This window comes from Varroa destructor, unplaced genomic scaffold (genome assembly GCF_002443255.2).
Source record: "Varroa destructor unplaced genomic scaffold, Vdes_3.0 BEIS01000006.1, whole genome shotgun sequence".
Lineage (NCBI taxonomy): Eukaryota > Metazoa > Arthropoda > Arachnida > Mesostigmata > Varroidae > Varroa > Varroa destructor.
In genome coordinates this window covers 9843261-9860728 of record NW_019211459.1, presented here as the reverse complement: position 1 = coordinate 9860728, position 17468 = coordinate 9843261, and the positions used below count along the sequence as shown (strand labels likewise).

The following is a 17468-nucleotide window of genomic DNA, read 5'->3' as shown; positions in this document are numbered from 1 at the left end:
TTTGATGTTGCCTCCTATCGTCGCTGGTAATCGAAGAACCGGTGTTGTGTGAAAGAAACTGCGCCCGGTACGTACCGTGATTACACGTAACGTGCTCATTTGAGCTTCATAGATATGTTTAACATATTATCCTATATATACGATCATCAATGCTAAATATACGAGAGGGCAATGTTTTTCAAAAAAAAACTTCCCTCAATCCGGTTATTTACGTTGCAACTACCGAACTGAATACATATGTAGATTTGTTCATGGTGACATGTAAATTATAATATAACTCCAGCTTTTGCTCCTTTTTCCAAAATGTGCTCGTTTGTGCATCTAGCACCTAACTGCCCTCTTAGATGTAGCTTCTCCATGAAGAATATATTTAACACCGTAATTGTCCCTACTGTGCCTGTTCGCCTTTAGAGTGGGCCCATCATCAGTAAGAAAACATGTGAGAGAGGAAGAGAAAACATTAGGGGACTTGACCCTAGAAGTTTGCTTATGGCTACCCGGAAAGAGGTCGGTGTGGTACTCGGCAGCGCAAGTAACGAAGGTGCATTTAACAATATATCCTCGCCTCGTTTTCTGCGCTGTGGTTGTTGGCGCCAGTGCTATCGTCGCTAGCCTCTATGTTCTTTCAATAGCTCGTATCACACCGTGTTGTTCAATCATACTACACAAGCTCGCGAGGGCCGACTAGCCATTATGACCTGCGTTCTCAGAGCCATGTAAAACTAACCTAGGCGTCTCGAGGTGCTATCGGTTGTTTAACCGTTCGGGATTCTCATTGCTGAGCCGATTGTATTGGCAGCAATAGCTGAGCGCGCTTGAAGGGTCTGGTCAGAAGATGGCTGCCGTTTGTTCGTCAAGCCGTGGCGTTCAACGAAACTTGCAATGGCTGCCCTAGCTTCCGCGGGGCAACTACTACTGCTGCCGACACTACGGCTTAGGCTTCATCCGAGCTGTCTCTTGATTTCACCGCCTGGCGGGTGTTCGATTCTTGACAGTCACGTTAACAGCGAACAAAGCGAATCCGTCGCCCTCCTTGCTTGTATTTGCATTCACTCTCGCCGCCGGAACTACGTAGCAATTATACGCTCGCTGTTTGTAGTCCTCTGGAAGCAACTATGCGAAGTAGTAGTTCCCGTGCTTTCCTGCATCAAACAATTTGTCCTTCTACTGCGTGGAAGCTCTCATCAGGTCGGTCCGCCTGGGGGCAACTGCATCGTAGTGGGAGAAAACGTCGGCGGCACCGCACTCTGCCAGGACTCACAAAAACCCCATGGCACCCATACTAGACAGGGTTTCTATTTGACTACTCAGAGAGCTGTAGCTTGTACCCAGCTCGGAATTGCCCATGCTGTTGACGCGGCCGCCCACGCGTCTTTGAGAGAAACACTTGAACCCGTTCGGCCTGCCGAAATGGACGAATGACTTATTGTAAGGATGCAGAGAAAGAAACGAAAATGTATTGGAGTGAGGAGGTGAACGGTCTGCGACGAAACGCAAGAAACTGCTGTACAGCACCGTTGCTAAAACTGAACGATCACGATGAGTAAGAGAAAAACGTTCTGCTTGAAAAGGCCACTTCACATCAGTAGAAGCCGTCACTGCTGACGGCAACGGCAGATACCTCCTGGAGTTCAAGCCCTAGGACGACATAGAGTAACTAGGCTAAGGCTAGGAAATATAGCTTGATCATAAGTGACTCTTGTTCCAGTCAGCCAAAGTAGAAACGGTGGTGTCATTTGGAGAAGCATTGGCACGCCTCATCATCGGCCCGTCGTCGCATGCTGCTCTTGTAGTCTAATTCTAGTCAAAAAAATGCCCTATACATCATCAACTACCATTGCATCCTGGATGACGGGTTAGAGTGTAAGGAAAATGTACCGTTCACCAAGGCTTGTACTTGTGTGTCACATAGCAATGTGTGTATTATATATATAACAATGGCCCGGTAGTGTCGGGGTTCCGGGAGGTAACATTATGGCGCCAACCACGGCACAGCCATCACGCACAATTGAATTTTGCCATGTGGAATGATATTTGGTTAGTGCCGCTAGCGGCCATCACGACATCATCGTGTAGCCTAAGGCTGTTATGATTGTTGTTACTATTAAACTAGCATCGCCTACGCCGTTGTGCGGTGCAGATTGGTCAGTCTCCGCCATGGCACGAAGCGTCGTCTAAACCTATTTTAATGCTTTGGAAGGTGCTGAAAGAAATCCGGAAGTCACGAAAAGTAGCGATACAAGCCAAAATCGTTTGAATTCCACTTCCGAAACGTTCCGACCTCTGACGCAGCCGTCGATCTCTCCTCTAAATCTTCTTTCAAAGTCGCTAGAAGTGAAGTTAGTTATGCTCAATTTGAATCTGGCATAGTCAATCTTGTGTTTACCGAAACCGGGCTATACACAAAAGTACGTGGTTTGTCCGCCCTGAAACAACAAGCCCCTCACGAGGCGGCAACCGTGTAAAGAACCCCTTTGGAAACAAAGAAAATTCACCAAGTTAAGTTAGAATACAATTGGTGTTGCGTCTCGTGCTTTGCGCATTACTTGCGCCATTTCAATGGCACAGTTTATTGTCTGACACAGTGATGAATCATGTTACCCGTACATCACGGGACCGTTGCTTGCCAGTATCTCGGGCGGCAAAATCCACTCTAGGTATCGCTGTACGAGGTTAGCCGCCGTTCAGAAAATAGGACTCTCTTTTATTTAATAGATCGATGCACGTATAGGTGTATGATATTTGCTTTCCAGCATTGTTTTCATTATTCGCTAGATATCATGGAATGATGTTAGGTCGACTATGGCAAAGACCCCATCTGTAGACATAATTCATCATCTCAGCACTACGATCGCTTTAGGTTATTTTGTTTCCCTATCGGAATAATGCTCGTTTTCTAAATACGATAGTATATTGCTTGAACTGTTGTGTATAGATGTTTGCGTTTGCTATATATATATTGTACGATAATAGGTTAGTTAATTACTGTTACATGCTGTAGAACGCCTGCCTTGCTTTGGAAGTTTGGATGGAAGTTCTATTGGACAACTTGTCTATCTGTCTATTATGCGTTGTGTGGTTTTACGATTCATAGTATCAATCAAACGATATAGTTAGTAAATATATTTATATAAACTATAGAATATTCATATAGTATAGTTGAATAGTATAGAATATTCATATATTGTGTTTTCCTATATTTATATATATATATATATATTCATTGATTCAAGCATATTGTATCAATGTTACTGGCGAAGGAGAATAATATTACTTAAACAGCACGACCATTAAGTTATAACTTCTTGGCGTTTTACGCCGGCTCACTCCGTAGTTTATACAGTACTTAAGCATTGATCATCACTGTCACCATCAGGAGTATATGATTTTGGTAAGAATTATTTGTAATCATTATGATAACGTGGGTACTATGTAAACGTCATCTCTATTTTTTTTCTCTCTCTCTATATATATATATGTATGTATGTCTATATAGAAGTATGTATGTATGATATAATAGTAACGATATTAATAAAACATGCATTCGATAGCAGTGTCGATTTTAACAAAAAAAAAAATCGATTTATTCTACTTGGTTGGCTTGTTGGCTTGAGTCATTGACCTTGAGATCAGTACTGATCCGTTTATTGTAACATTATCATGAAACATTAATAGTGTAGTCATATGGAATAGGCGTCTGAACATGCGACGGACATCAAAGGTTCTTACCATGTATAGCGTAATCACTTGTCTTTATCATGTGAATCCCTTGTGATAAGTGATAGGTCGTCCTATTGACTGCTTATAATGGGCCTTTCAAGGGCGTCTATGTTTATAATAGGATTTATATAGAATGTCGGACTATTCAAACCACATGTTCCGGTTTGTCATCATCATTTACTATTCTAAAGATTGTTCGTGGGATCCTTAAGAGATGACTCCGAATCGGTTCGAAGTAGTTCTTCTTTTACGAGTTTCTCCATGCGAAGTCGCTTCTCCTTTTCGTCGATGTCCGCCTCGGAGATTGTGTCAAGGATCTTGGACATGCCGTCTCTACGGCGTTTTTTCTTGTTTTCCATCTCCTCCATGCCGCGCAGGACCGCGTCGATCTTGTTGACGATCTGTGCGATCGAGTGCTCCATGCGGTCGACGCGTTTCACCAAAACGGTGATCTCTTCGAGGCTTGCGCCATCCAAGCCTCCACCACCTGACGAAGCATCTGGTATGATACTTTTCTGCTCATTTTCAATCTCCTGGTCAAGTAGGTTCTTCTGGCCTTCGAGATGTGCCATCATCGCTTTGACCTCTTGCTCGTTGAGCTCTCGGTTTCCATCGATATCGTATTTGGCGAACAGCATTTCGATTTCGGTATCGCTGTAGTTCTGGCCGCGAAGGCTCTTTCGTACTTCTTCAAAGGTCAATTTATTATCATTGTCGGTATCGGCCATACGCATCGCGTTCTGAATGTCGACGATCTGATCCCGTTTACCTATTTTCGTAAGGAAGTTGTTATATCCCTTTTTGAAGTAGTCGACAATTTCGAACTCATTTTTCTGCTGAGCGATTTCTACTTTTACTTCGGCATATGTATCGTTGATGATTGCTAAAAACATGTTTAAAAGAACAAAGAACACAAAGAACACATACGAGAGGAAATAGATTGGTCCGAGCACACGGTTGGCCTGTTCGAGCTCCTCAAAATCGAAGTCGCCGAGAATCAATCGCAGAAGGGTGAATACGGCGTTGATAAAGTTGCTGAACCCCTTGATCTGGGTGCCGAACAATAAATAACCGAGCTGGGCAAACGCGAAGAAAACGATGAAGAACATTACCGAGAAGCCGGCGACGTCCTTTGAACAGCGTGACAGCGTCGACGAGAGCTGTGTCATGGTTTTGTTGAAAGAGATGTACTTGAAAATCTTGATCCAAGCGAAGAATACTGCCATTGCGACTGCGTTGTTAAACTGGAATTGGTAGAAACCCAGTTTACCGAAGTCGGCATATTCGTCTGGTTTTTTGAGCAGGTCGACAAGTAACGAATTCACCATTATCGTGCGGTATATAGAGAAAACGATACACACACCTGAAATTATGATTACTAAAATGTCGAGGATGTTCCAGATTGACTTAAAGTAGGCCGTGCGATTAGCCTTGATCTCCAAAAACTCTTCGATGACGTAATAAAAGATGTAGAGCAGGAATAAGAACTCACAACCGAGGATCATGTAATCCCCGGTGGAGACATATCGTAGAAGTTTTACTGTGCGGAAACTCCATGACGGGACCATGCCTCCGGTAGCTGGAAACTCGAATACAAGCTTGACGACACAAAACAAATTCACATTAGCGTTGTAGACGGTGAAGTCGATAAACACAACCCTGGTGCCCCGGTTAATCCAAAGGTTGTCCTTTAACTCCAGAATGGACGCTAGGGCCTGCTCTTTTGTCGTGCCGATGTCTGAGTAGTAACCGGCACCGCTGTATCGGTAGAGCAGGCCCCAGTGATCGTAACCATCTAACTCCTTCTCCTTGTGGTAGGTCCAGGCCGAGCCGTTCATAAGGCCGTACGGTTCAGTGTCTTCGAAGAATGGTGAATAATTGTCATAGCACTGCGAGATGACTTTCTTAAAGTTGCTGTGGACATTGCACGAATTGTTACGCACACGTAGCTGGCGGAAACGAGGCGATCCAAGCATGCGATTTTCATAGAGAATGTTTTTGTCATCCCTTACCAATGACTGATTGTTATACCAGGTGTCCCAGTACAACGAGTTAATCAACACGTCATCAACGAACTGCCAAAAGTTGTCGAGGTTTGTCGAGCCTCTCAGACTGCCAGAGTTGTCTTTAAAACTCGAATCAAGGAACAGATCATTGAGAACTTTGGTCTGATAGTACATTGTCGGACTCATCATACCAAACGTCAGAATGCACAAAATGCACAAGAAACAAATGTAGATGAAGAGTTCACGTAAGGTGGTCTTTACGAGCCAGTCCTTGTCCGATGTGTCTGCGACCATTTGGCGTGTTGCCCATAGCGAGCGGATGGTTTTGAAGCATCCTTTGGGCGGCTCGGCGAACACCTCGCTGCGATCATCGACAATCTCGTCATATCCGCTGCCGAGCGTTCCTTCAAGATCTTTGGAACGGGGCCTGTTATTTTTCCAGGCCGAACGCGCTTGTTGGCCTGTTATCGGCCGAATACCGCTGGCCGGTTTGCCATAGCTAATATGGTCACTCTCGGGGCCGCCGTACATTGCGGAAGGTCCTGAGGCAACGCTTAGTTTTGACTAGGTTTTCGCTCGTTGTTGGGTGTTGGATTGTCGCGAGGTCCGATCGGTAGGAGTTCTCGGCACCAATGGCATCTGCGTAATTTTACTATCGACTGGTATCTCTCACGGCCGTCACGCACGCTGCATTCGCTTACCATTGGCTGGACAGCCGTCGACGTCACGGGATCACTGTTGCACGTCCGCCACTGGCAAGGAGAGGTCAATCAGAAGTGAACAGTGAGATACAGAATCAACCAACCGCGAATGGTTTGCTTGGTCTCCCCCTCATTACCGGTTCTTGCTTGTATTCGAGAACTAGATGCGATTGGAAACTGCGGCCAGCAAAACACAGCCATTTAATCGGCTATAATATTCGTATATGGGTATACATGGTGTATTAAACACACCTCGAACCTCTCGTGGTACCTTTACCCTGTGACCAGCCAGCTGGCCCGAGCGAGATCTACTACGCGCTCCTATGGGTCACACTAATCGAGCCTCTCGTCCACGATATGTCTAGAAGCAGGAGGCATTCAATATAATCTTCATCATTAGACCTGATTTGTTTCAAGGAATGGAGCAGGCGCTTATCAGTGTAAAAGGGCATTATCAAGCCGTTTGGGTAGCTTTTCGGAAGCGTTCAAGTTGCAGTACACTAAGAGACGGTGATTAATGAATTCATCAGTAGAACTGAAGGAGAGACATGAAAATAATCCCTGAAGCCAAAGACAAACTAGCAGTGCTCAAAGCGCTTCGTAAAGTATCTGAATCGTAAGCGCGATGCAATACGTTGAATGGCAGATCCTAAAGTGATTCTCTCCGATTCTTCTCGACAACACATATCAATGATAGATTCCGTAGACATTTTTTTCCACATTGTTTACTTTTGAGATTCCACTTTGATGCTGTACAGGAAAATCTACGCGAATAACAATAAGAGTAGTAATAGTGAGCCGCTTCGCTTACTTCATACCTCTCTAGCACCATCATCATAACAAGCAACCGAATTCTCCACACTTCATTTGGACGAAACAGTGCACATAAACTGACTAACGTATAGCAAAGCAACTGCTGGTAGTTGGCCCTGAAGGCTATAGCAATCGTGTATAGACTAACGGTTTATTATGCTCATTGTTATGGAGGAAGAGGTCCAGCATAGTTCTAGTAGAGGTTGTCTGCCGTACGAGACGCTACGCTTCGACGCGATGTGCTTTCGACCGTATAGGTCAGTCAGTTGCTCAGTGTCCAGCTCTTAGCGGTACTGGCAGGTCCATTTCTGATCGGTAGTTAGCTGCTAGCTGTTTATCACGATTGCGCGGCATCTGGGGAACATACACTGTCGTATTAGTCCTATGTAACACGGTGGGCGTTTACGTACAGTTTTATGCGAAGAATAGACAACGACTCGTTACTGGCCAGTCAGTACTTCAGCTTAGTCGCCTATGTGACACACCCCTAAGCCTAAACGTTTACAGGGACGCACTAGTAATCAGGTCGCTCGGCCAACTCAGGACAACAACGACAACAATACGGAACAGCGAAATTCTATTCGACTCTCAGGTAGGTGTGGGCCAAAGCCCACGACGACACGTAGGATTGTTTGCCATAGCTTGCTAACAGAGACGCAGTAGTCCCTGGCTATTTGGTTTTCCTCGATAAGGAAGAAACTGCCTGTTTGCCATGGCTGGTTAGACTGATGTTTTCCTGAACTTCTACAATGTCGATATATTCCGACAATCTCTGCGGACGGAGTGATTGACCATACAGCATTGTTTGACGGCGTTCTATTCGGCTTTTCGATCTCTTCATGACCAATGTGCTGGATCAGGCGGGACTGCAATTTCTATTCGTTACTACAATCTAGTTCACACGACTCGAAGGGACACCCTGCGTCACACCGTGTCCCGTAACGCGCGATCGAAAATTCGCCTATTTATGCCTAGGACACAGACTATTATTACGGATCATATGCTGTTGTAGTTCAAAGTGCAGCGTTTGTCGTCAAGGAAATAACCACATTAATTAGGGCTAAACTAGCTAATCATATATTACTCATAAATTATATCTATCAAGTGTTGCCTACTGCAGCAAAATTGAAATAAGTGAAATAGCCTTTTATTGATCTGGTACTCACTTCCCATTATTATGATGTACTATAACATAAGCTACTTTTAACTAGAATTGTAGGAACTTTTTAAAAATGGCCAGCAGTTTTCGCTTCTATTTCCTCGTTGTTTTGCATGTACAATGTATATTCACACCAAATTCTGTATTTCTTCTATACAACTGCCCATATATACCATGGCGCAGCGAACTAACCTATTTTAGAACTTAGCTCAAAGTCGCCTACAGGGTTCTAGCTCGGCAGCTTGACCGGAGTTGATGAGGCCGCTCGAATAAGGCATTCATGTAGCTTAACAAGATTCAAGCCCTCTTTATCTGTCCGTTTGCAGACGGAAGCAGGCTTCAGCTCGTGTCGGATGGCAGCTGTCGCTGTCCCCCAAATCAATCTAGTTCTCCCACGCGTTTGGTGTGTTTTTCGTCGTTAGCCGACGAACTAGTAGGTACCAAAGCTTGATCGTAATGTGGTCGCTGAGTGAGCTTTGTAACTTTCAAAGTAGCAGCAGTAGAGGCATAGCTGCAACTGCGTTCCCCCCAAACTGCACTATCCGACCGCCTGCCACCGCTCTCATCCTACCTCCTTTGCAAATCCAAACTATTCTAAATCTCTTCTGTGTCTTCTCTGGGTTCGTTCCGCCTGGCCGAGATTCCCCTTGGCGGATATCCTCAAAAGAAAAGAGCTTAGGAATAGGGCCTGGCAAAGCCGCGCTTTAACGCACCGTCGCAGTATGCGCCTTTACCCCCCCCCCCCCCCCCCCTCCGCGCGATTCGCTCTCCGGCGCTACTCTCGGCCCGCGAACCCTTCGCTGCTGTTTTGAAATATTTACGAGCTAGATCAGGTAGCATACTAGCTCGGGCACTTGACTTCAGTCGAACCATAGTCTGCTATATACAGCCCGTCTCAAAGTCTCCTGACTTTGTTTGCCAATAGCAAGGCGTGACGGTCTACTTGCCTTTGCCGACTCTCCGTAGATTTGCCAAATGTGCCTCTCTTTTGGTTTTTCAGTCCTCCCACAGCAGCAGCAGTAATAGCTGACCCACTCAAGCATCGTTTTCGACGCCAACGGATATTGCTTCTAACGATATACCGAAGTTGTGTTTGAACTCATGCCTTCTCTTCGGCACTATGTTTTCTGCGGAGCTATTACTAGATGCGGGCTGCCTAAGTCCTCGCCCCTGTTGTTTTCCAACCCGAGGTAGGGCAAGCAATTTTTTATTCTTTGCGAGTGCATTTAGCCATCATGGTAAACAAAGACACCTAAAGCAACGAAAGAAAGCCAAGAGCAGCCAAAGTAAGAAATACGAAATTGATGCTGTTTCAAGTGGAAATAGTAGCAAGGCTGCGGTGTTTAAATCGTGGTAGTTCTACATGACAAATTCTGTTTCGGCGGTAGTATGCAATCCAAGACAGCCGGGGGATGATTTTTTTTGCTATCATGTAACCGTCAATCGATATCTCTGATGCAAGTATATTCTGAAGCCAGCTATCGTGGTCGTTGGGAACAACTTTTCAAAAGCTCTTCTGGTGAATGTTAACTAAAAAGTTAGCTAACAACTGGCTCAACGAAAGCCTTATAAATAACTATAACATATAAATAATATTCGCTAACATATTGACAATGCAGTTACCGAAAGCTATTCTGATACTGATTCGTTTGATTAGTGATGGTTTCTCAACTGAAAGTTCAGCCATACCAGCAGTGCCCAATGAAACTGAATCAGACTGGACTGTTTAAGAGCCGTGAATTGTGGCGTAGTAACCACTCTGTTGCCTACGTTCTAACGTTAAATCTTCTAAATATGATACATCCATTATCTCTCATCCTCTCAGGTTTGAGACCCGTTGCTGAGCTGAAAGCCACTGAGTTTCAAAAGATAGGAGAGCGAAATTGGCATTGCTTTCAAAGCACTGATTTGATACCGGCGAAGACTGAGCAGACCCTAGCCGTCATCCGGAAAGAACCAGGACAAGGCGAAGACGGCGATGGATGACTCCCGAGAGCCTGGACAACCAGAGTGACAGCGTACTCGACTGAGGCGAAGCAGACAAGTTTGCCTCATCAAAGAGAAGAATCCCACTTCATTAGAGGCTGGACCTGGTTACCAGTTTGGCTGGCTTGCTGCTATTGCTGCTATGTAGAAACCATTAAACAACCTCGCTAAAGAAACGAGCCTTGCCTCTAACAAACTTCTACACAATCTATGGCAACTTTTGAGACTCGTGTATGTTGGGTACGATACAGACGAAGACCAGCATCCGTTCTCAGCGTAAACGCTTCGTTTGATGCTAATAGTATCTGTGACAGAAGCGTGATAGGATGTTGGTAGAAATATTAGCAGCTGAAGCATAAAAAGCTGCAGAATATTCAGTGGAACTTTTTGGGTAGACAGTAGACAGGAAAAGCTCAAGATGTACAGCATTTCAAATGTGGCATCGTACGTATTAACGTCAGCTGCACATTTACGTATTGCAGAGTCACGAGCGCCACCGGGATGCTTGAACCCGTGTTTTTTATATATTGCTTGCAGTATCGCCACATGAGAGATACTGATATAAATATAAAAATATGTCTTTTTTTTCCAGTAAAATATTACGTAAAGATATTTTTCTTTGAGTTTTGAGACAGAATGTTTTTTGCATTTATTGCCAAAAGAACCCATTTTTTTTTATCCATTATACTTGAGCATGTGCGACGTGTACTCACAATAATTAATTTTTTACATTTTCCATTTTTCAAACAATAACAGCAAATGTACAGAAGCCTACCACGCCTTATCATAACCGATGTGGATTTTTGCAGCATTAGAAGGTACCCTGAAGATAATACCAACTGGATTGTGTTCACCTGATTAGGCCCTATAGTAGATAACGGACCAGTGTGAAATGGAAGACTTCGACACCGGATTTCAGCCGATGTCTAACGCTAATAGGCAAAATAGAGACTAGTTAATGATCAAGTTGGCCTTGCGTTGTATCTTCAGATCTGTATTATCACACGTCTTGCTACACAAACAGCGTTAATTTAAAGCGTTAGTAGTGAGCGGTCACGCAATGCAGAAGTCGGCATATTACTTCAGTGAAGACGAGTCCAGCGGCAATAAATATGAAAAAAATTCATTTGTACACCGATTATTAAAGTAAATCTAGGTAATAATAATAGCACTCTTTGCTTCCGTGCATTTATGGTGGCAATAGCTTCGTCCGAGGGGCTGCGAATGTTACTGTTTATTGAGTCGAATCAAAGAATTACTATCTACAGGTAACGCTTATAAGCTGTCTACACTTCGCATCCAGACGCAGAGATACGACCATATATTTTGTTTATTTGAACTTGGCGGCAGTTATCTTCGGTTTCTTCGTTTAAAGAATCGTCTCGGTAGTACGAATTATAAAACTAAGATCTGCCTGATATTTACCTACGCATTCAATATACTGACAGGCCTTCCGAGTGTCTTGTGCTGTGTATGATCTACTGCGACTTCTAAAACAGATTCGAGGAAAGGTGACTGGGTTTTTACGCACTTGCAGAGATGTATATATAATATATGCTTACACCTACACCTAGGCTTTTGCCTATATGAAAACTTGATTACCAAGATAAGAATAATAGGTATGCTAGCTCTACCGGTAGAGCGTCTGGCAAATGAAACTAAAGATAGAGAAAACGAAAAGGTGCAGGGGTTTGTGCCGTGATTCTGCCACGAACAGGAATTTAGTTCGAAAACAGCACTTCTTCATCTCCTGCTGGCGACTCGGAGCCTTTGAACTTTTTGGTAACAAAAAACGTTTTTTTTACCATCAATCTGGGCGCGCGTAACATACAGTAAATAAATATCGATTCGCCACACACATATACTGTATACTACATATATATCGTACTGAATGATTGTTGATAACAATTACGTTTGTTTAGGCTCGCCGAAAAATCTCTGCAATCTGTACTTACTATATAAGCACGCTTACTTTCTCGGTTATAAAAGAAAGACATGACCCGACAACCATATAAGTAAGGCGAAGTTCTGTTGCAAAATTGTTGATCTCTCCTAAACGGATTTAACCTCAGAAGGTATCGGAGGCTTTATGCAAAATAAACCTTTGATTACACTACATCAACGAGGCGAACTGTTCCTTAATGACAGAAACGTTCTAACGGGACACAATGCATGACACTGACCGTTACACGTTTTTACATGTGATGCCAAGAGACATTAGAATCCGATCACTACCTTCTTGCCGTCTGCTACTATTTTTTGACGTTGGGAATACACCACGACTCAACTAAAAGCACTGACCACAAGCAACAGTCTGCCGTTGTGAATTAGTCTAACTATAGTGTGGTATTTGCCATTGAACGAATGGCTCTACAGTTACCGCACATAGTGGGGAGATGCACGAGCTTCCCGAAAAATGGTAACCTCGCCGACCTGCCGACAGCATTTAGATCACGGGTTTTTGTTTCGAGAAAAACCGCGGCGAGCATCTCCACCATTATTCTTCTATTCAAGAAAGAGCGATTACGCTAAACTTGACAACAGTTATATATAAAGAGAGATGAAATTTCTAAAATTACATGATACGTACATTCCGCATGTAACTAAAGCCACGATTCTCATTGCATCGTTAGCTGAAAGCGTGAAGCCGCCCGGAAACAAAAAAAAAACTGTCACACAAGTAAAAGAAAAATGCTAATAATTTGCCTGTATAGCATAAAACATCATAAAATAGCCGTATGAGGCTATGTGAGATACTGACCCAAGTCGAACACACAGTTATTATAGAACAATATATGTTAACTTATCTTTTTGTTTCTGCTTGGCTACACTTTTGATGCTCTGCATGAGAAGTGTTAACCTGTGTCGTACGCCTTTAAACTACAGATGCCAAATGTCTAAAACCCATCGGTCTAAGCTTGGTCATGATAGAAATCTAGACTGTCTCTGTCTTTCCACTTCCGGAACAGGCAGAAGCAATAGCAGTGCCGTCATCATTACCGTCAACAAACCTTGCATGTAGTGCGCGTTAAACAAAGACAGCCTTATGTTATAAAGCCCGACATGATGTAGGCCGGCCCCGGCTGAAGTAGGTTACCTTCTCATCCTCAAATGGGGCCGTGGATATGTGGGTCAAGTGGGGTCAGCAAGCATCTTAACTCCGCAAAGATGAACCATGAAGGAAATGCTGGCGAACAGGGAGGCGGACGAGGCACTGTTTGAAATCTGACAAATGAGCCGCTAAGCACTAGGAAAATACCAGATTACTTGGACGAAGGGAACATTGTTCTAAATTTACGAAGATAACCCACATATAAAGCCACCCTACCACCGATTTCTATTGAAATCATGGCAGTAAATTTTTAAAAGCTCCATAACAAGTTCACGAAAAACGTGAGCGTAACTTAGAGAAGAAATAGTTATCTTTGCAAGTGCATGTACCCACTGCCCGTCGTAGTGTTAATAAGACGCTAGTGTGCACTTTTGTGGGAGCGAGTCGTAGAGGTACGCTGCAGCTCACATCTCTACAGGTTAGCTAAGATTTTTAAGTTCTATAAGTTTGTTAACTTGTAGATCATCAACATCAGCAGGATAGGAAAATCGATGGGCTTTCACATCAAAAATGGCCCTAACAACCCGAACTTCGATATGATTAGCGATAGATCATGTTAAGATGTATACAAAGCAATATAAACATCATATAGACCGACCTGACCCAGATAGTGCCCACTACAGATGACACAACGCGCAGTGCCCATAGCGCAGCGAATAAATTGTGAACGTATACAGTACTATGCCGCTTGCCTTCGACGCTTCATCGGAACGATGACTCCTACCTCAACGGGTGGTCACAAGTAAGCATTGACCTAGTTCTTCGGCATACCATCGTCTACATCGTAATAGAGGATCCATTCGTTCGTTCTCTTTCGCAGGTTTTTTATAAAGACAAGGTAGCGGCTACTCAATATTGTTAAGCGAATTCGGCCAGTCCCGTTACGAGCAGGTCGACTATTTCGAACCTTTTTGGGACATATAACAAGGCAGGTGGCCTGCCAACAGGCTCTGCCGACAGACGGACAATTCAGTTTGACTCATCTAAATTCCAAAAACTTCCCTAAAACCAAGAAAGATCCAAAGTGTGGATAGAGCCTTTCACGAGGCGCTGACGATGACGATGTACGGTACGCTACTGGTTCTTTGTCACCCTTTGCTTGCTTCCCGTACTACTACTACACCTGGTACAATTATTAGTACACAGGCGGCACACGCCCGTCATTTGGTTTAATTCTGAAGCTGCCGCGCCGCGTTGTCGCGAGGCGTTTTATTGCCATTTAACTGTCATATTCCAATCATGGATTTCGTCACAGAGCAAGACTAGCTTTGCGCCTTTTGTTACTACCACCACTTCGACATTAACAAAGGTGAAAAACAGGACGAACAAAGGACGAAGGCTCGAAAACTTACGTCTAGCAAAAGGTGCAATAGTGTCATAGGGTATCAACAGGTTCATGTTTTGTACCTGTGGTACTGATGAAGCAGCAGCAGCAGTAGCAGCTACAGCGAGCAAGCTTCATGATGACTTATGTCTACGTATAGGCTACGCTTCTAAACAAAGCCCCACGGTCTATTGGCCCTTTGATTAGACAGTGAAAAATAAAGTTGTAACTAATTGGTGGCATTACCGTTCCTTTAGTGAAATGGTGGGTTGCACGTTTACTTAATGTTTTTTATATATTTATTTATAGTGTTTATTGACAGGCGTCTTCTCAAAATGGTTTCAGATATAACACATATGTAATGCGGATAAATAAAGAAAAAGTCGTCATCTTTTATATTATTCCAGGTGTCCACAGTAAGTATACTGTATAGTAATTCCGCTCGTTATGGGTAAGCGTAACTAAATTACGTGATGATTTATCCAGTTACACAACCGCACTAAAAAAGCGAAAAGTGAGATTATCTTGCTGAGATTATAACGAAACATGAGTCATCGATTTCTATAAATGGGAGACCTGTAGCGTCATCAATCATTTTGTTCGAGCTCACCCGTTACTTCATAAGTTTTCTTGTTTGTTAGATCTTACATTGAGGTTATGCATTGCCATGGCCTGTACGTCAGGGATTTAATATTGACATTTGTATTTATATCCGTCGGTGCTTCAATATGCTAATTATATCTGAGCACGATTATTAATTATATCTAAGCCTATATATAGCTATCTTACCTCCATAGACTTTTCACTGTACGTCTGTTGCGAAACTCTTTCATAATTGGTAGCTTTGTATCAACTGCGAGACAGACTAAGTAGTTATACCCACATAAACGTCTAGATACTTAGATAGATAGATAAACAAATCACTAGTATACAGGGCGCGGCCTCGAAGTGCATATAATGCGTCATCATGCTTAAGTCAAAGCATCTGTGGCTTTTATTCTAGAGTTTTTTTTTTATGTATCTTGACATTATGTTTCATTCATTTCTCGCTGTTATATGTACTAGTATACAGTGAAACCTTTAACTGGCGCCATGTACTGCAGTTATCTCTCACCCAGTTCGCACGTCTCAAACCTAACCTAATATCGCTAACGACACAGTTCGTTCGTTGGCCTTCCCCTTCCTTTTCGTGTCTTCCTCAACCACGTTACGCCAAGCATGATCGCAAGCGGCAATCAACCACGAACGGCACCTGCAAGTGGGTCTCTGACCAAATTACCGACTAAAGTAGGCGATCCGCGTTCTCCTGTTGATGGCTTAATTTTAATACCTTCACCTCTTTGACGGAATGCCGCCAACTCCCTGTGCCGTTTCATTCTTATGTCCTGTACCCTTGTACGCCTATACAGACACACACACACACATATACATAGGTATAAGGAGACTGGTGGATCTACCACGTGGGTACATGGCGGATCCATTAGGGTGTAGATCTAAGCAAGGACCGCGAATCGCCAGGAAATATGGTATGCATCCAACGGTAACAACAGCTTCAGCGCAGACGGGCATTATCGAGATATCCGCGTGATGTAGCCCCATGATGGATCTAACGTCTTAGCGGCGTGCCAAGGGAAGCAGGCGATGACGAGTCGCTCGACTGCTAGAAAGGTGAAGACAAGGAGATTGCTGTACTTATCAGAAGAGTCTGCTTGTCTAGCAGATAACCTTGTAAGCTGGTACAAAGGCTCGTGCAGGCTGAGCAATTGATAGGCTTCATCATCAAATTACCCAGCTGTTCTGAGCCAACCACACATATCGTAGGTGTTTGTAAAGAAGATATGCACTTGGTTAAAGTAACGTATTTTTACTCTACAAGTGATACTGTTTGTTGTTCTTTTTTCCTTCTGTAAGCTTAAATTACGCTTCCCCTTCAAATCACTTACTACGCTAGGCTAGTAATCAGCTGACCACACTTTTCGCTCGTCAGAATTATTTGACAAACAGCTAATGAGTCATAGCGCATTTCAATACCGATAAATCGAAAGCTTCTGCTCTCTTTGAGGGGGGTTAAACACATTCTACGGTAGCAACTAATAATGATTTCCTGGACCTTTCTCGCTTATGGGACTGTGATGAAGTTCTTAAGTTCTCTTAAATGAAATTATGCTCAAGTTCAATAAAGTAAACACCAACCAAGAATGTAATGCCACGCCCGATACTTTAACGGAATAACATTTTGCTGCTTTAATATCCCAGCAAGTTGTTCCATTGTTTCTGATCGCAGCTGCGGTATATCGATTTCTAATTAATACGTGGTGCTGTTTTTTTTTCCTTCTAGCTAAACATTGTCGAGCTCAAAAATTGGCCTGAACCTTCGAGAGGCTCACACGTGAAAGCACTTCTATTAGCAAATGATCGAACAGCTTTCACCCTTGCATCCATATGCTGTCGCCGACTGTTGTAACATAATCATGTGTTAAACATGATTTTAGAATAAAAAGCCGTCTGCGAATACCGTTTGATCGTTCCGTTTCAAAATGTCTCGAAACGTTGTCGTCCTTCCCGTTACAATTAACGGCACTCTGCCTGATCATGCCTGCCGCAAGGAGTATGGGAACTGCATTAAACTATCAAAACTGAACATCCT

General features: G+C 43.5%; 2 protein-coding genes across 6 annotated transcripts in view; both read right to left on the bottom strand.

The window, feature by feature from the left end:
* The window catches only part of nAChRalpha6 (nicotinic acetylcholine receptor alpha6), a 237092-nt gene that overhangs the window by 90914 nt on the left and 128710 nt on the right, over nucleotides 1-17468 (bottom strand). The window lies entirely within an intron of this gene.
* LOC111253273 (polycystin-2-like protein 1) lies at nucleotides 2522-6586 on the bottom strand. The gene has a single exon (XM_022812447.2). The coding sequence runs from the start codon at nucleotides 6255-6257 to the stop codon at nucleotides 3906-3908; it is 2352 nt and encodes a 783-aa protein (XP_022668182.1). The 5' UTR covers nucleotides 6258-6586; the 3' UTR covers nucleotides 2522-3905.

Bases quoted from the DNA above. Each gene is read 5' to 3' on its own strand.
- LOC111253273 (XM_022812447.2), bottom strand. From the start codon at position 6,257: ATGTACGGCGGCCCCGAGAGTGACCATATTAGCTATGGCAAACCGGCC.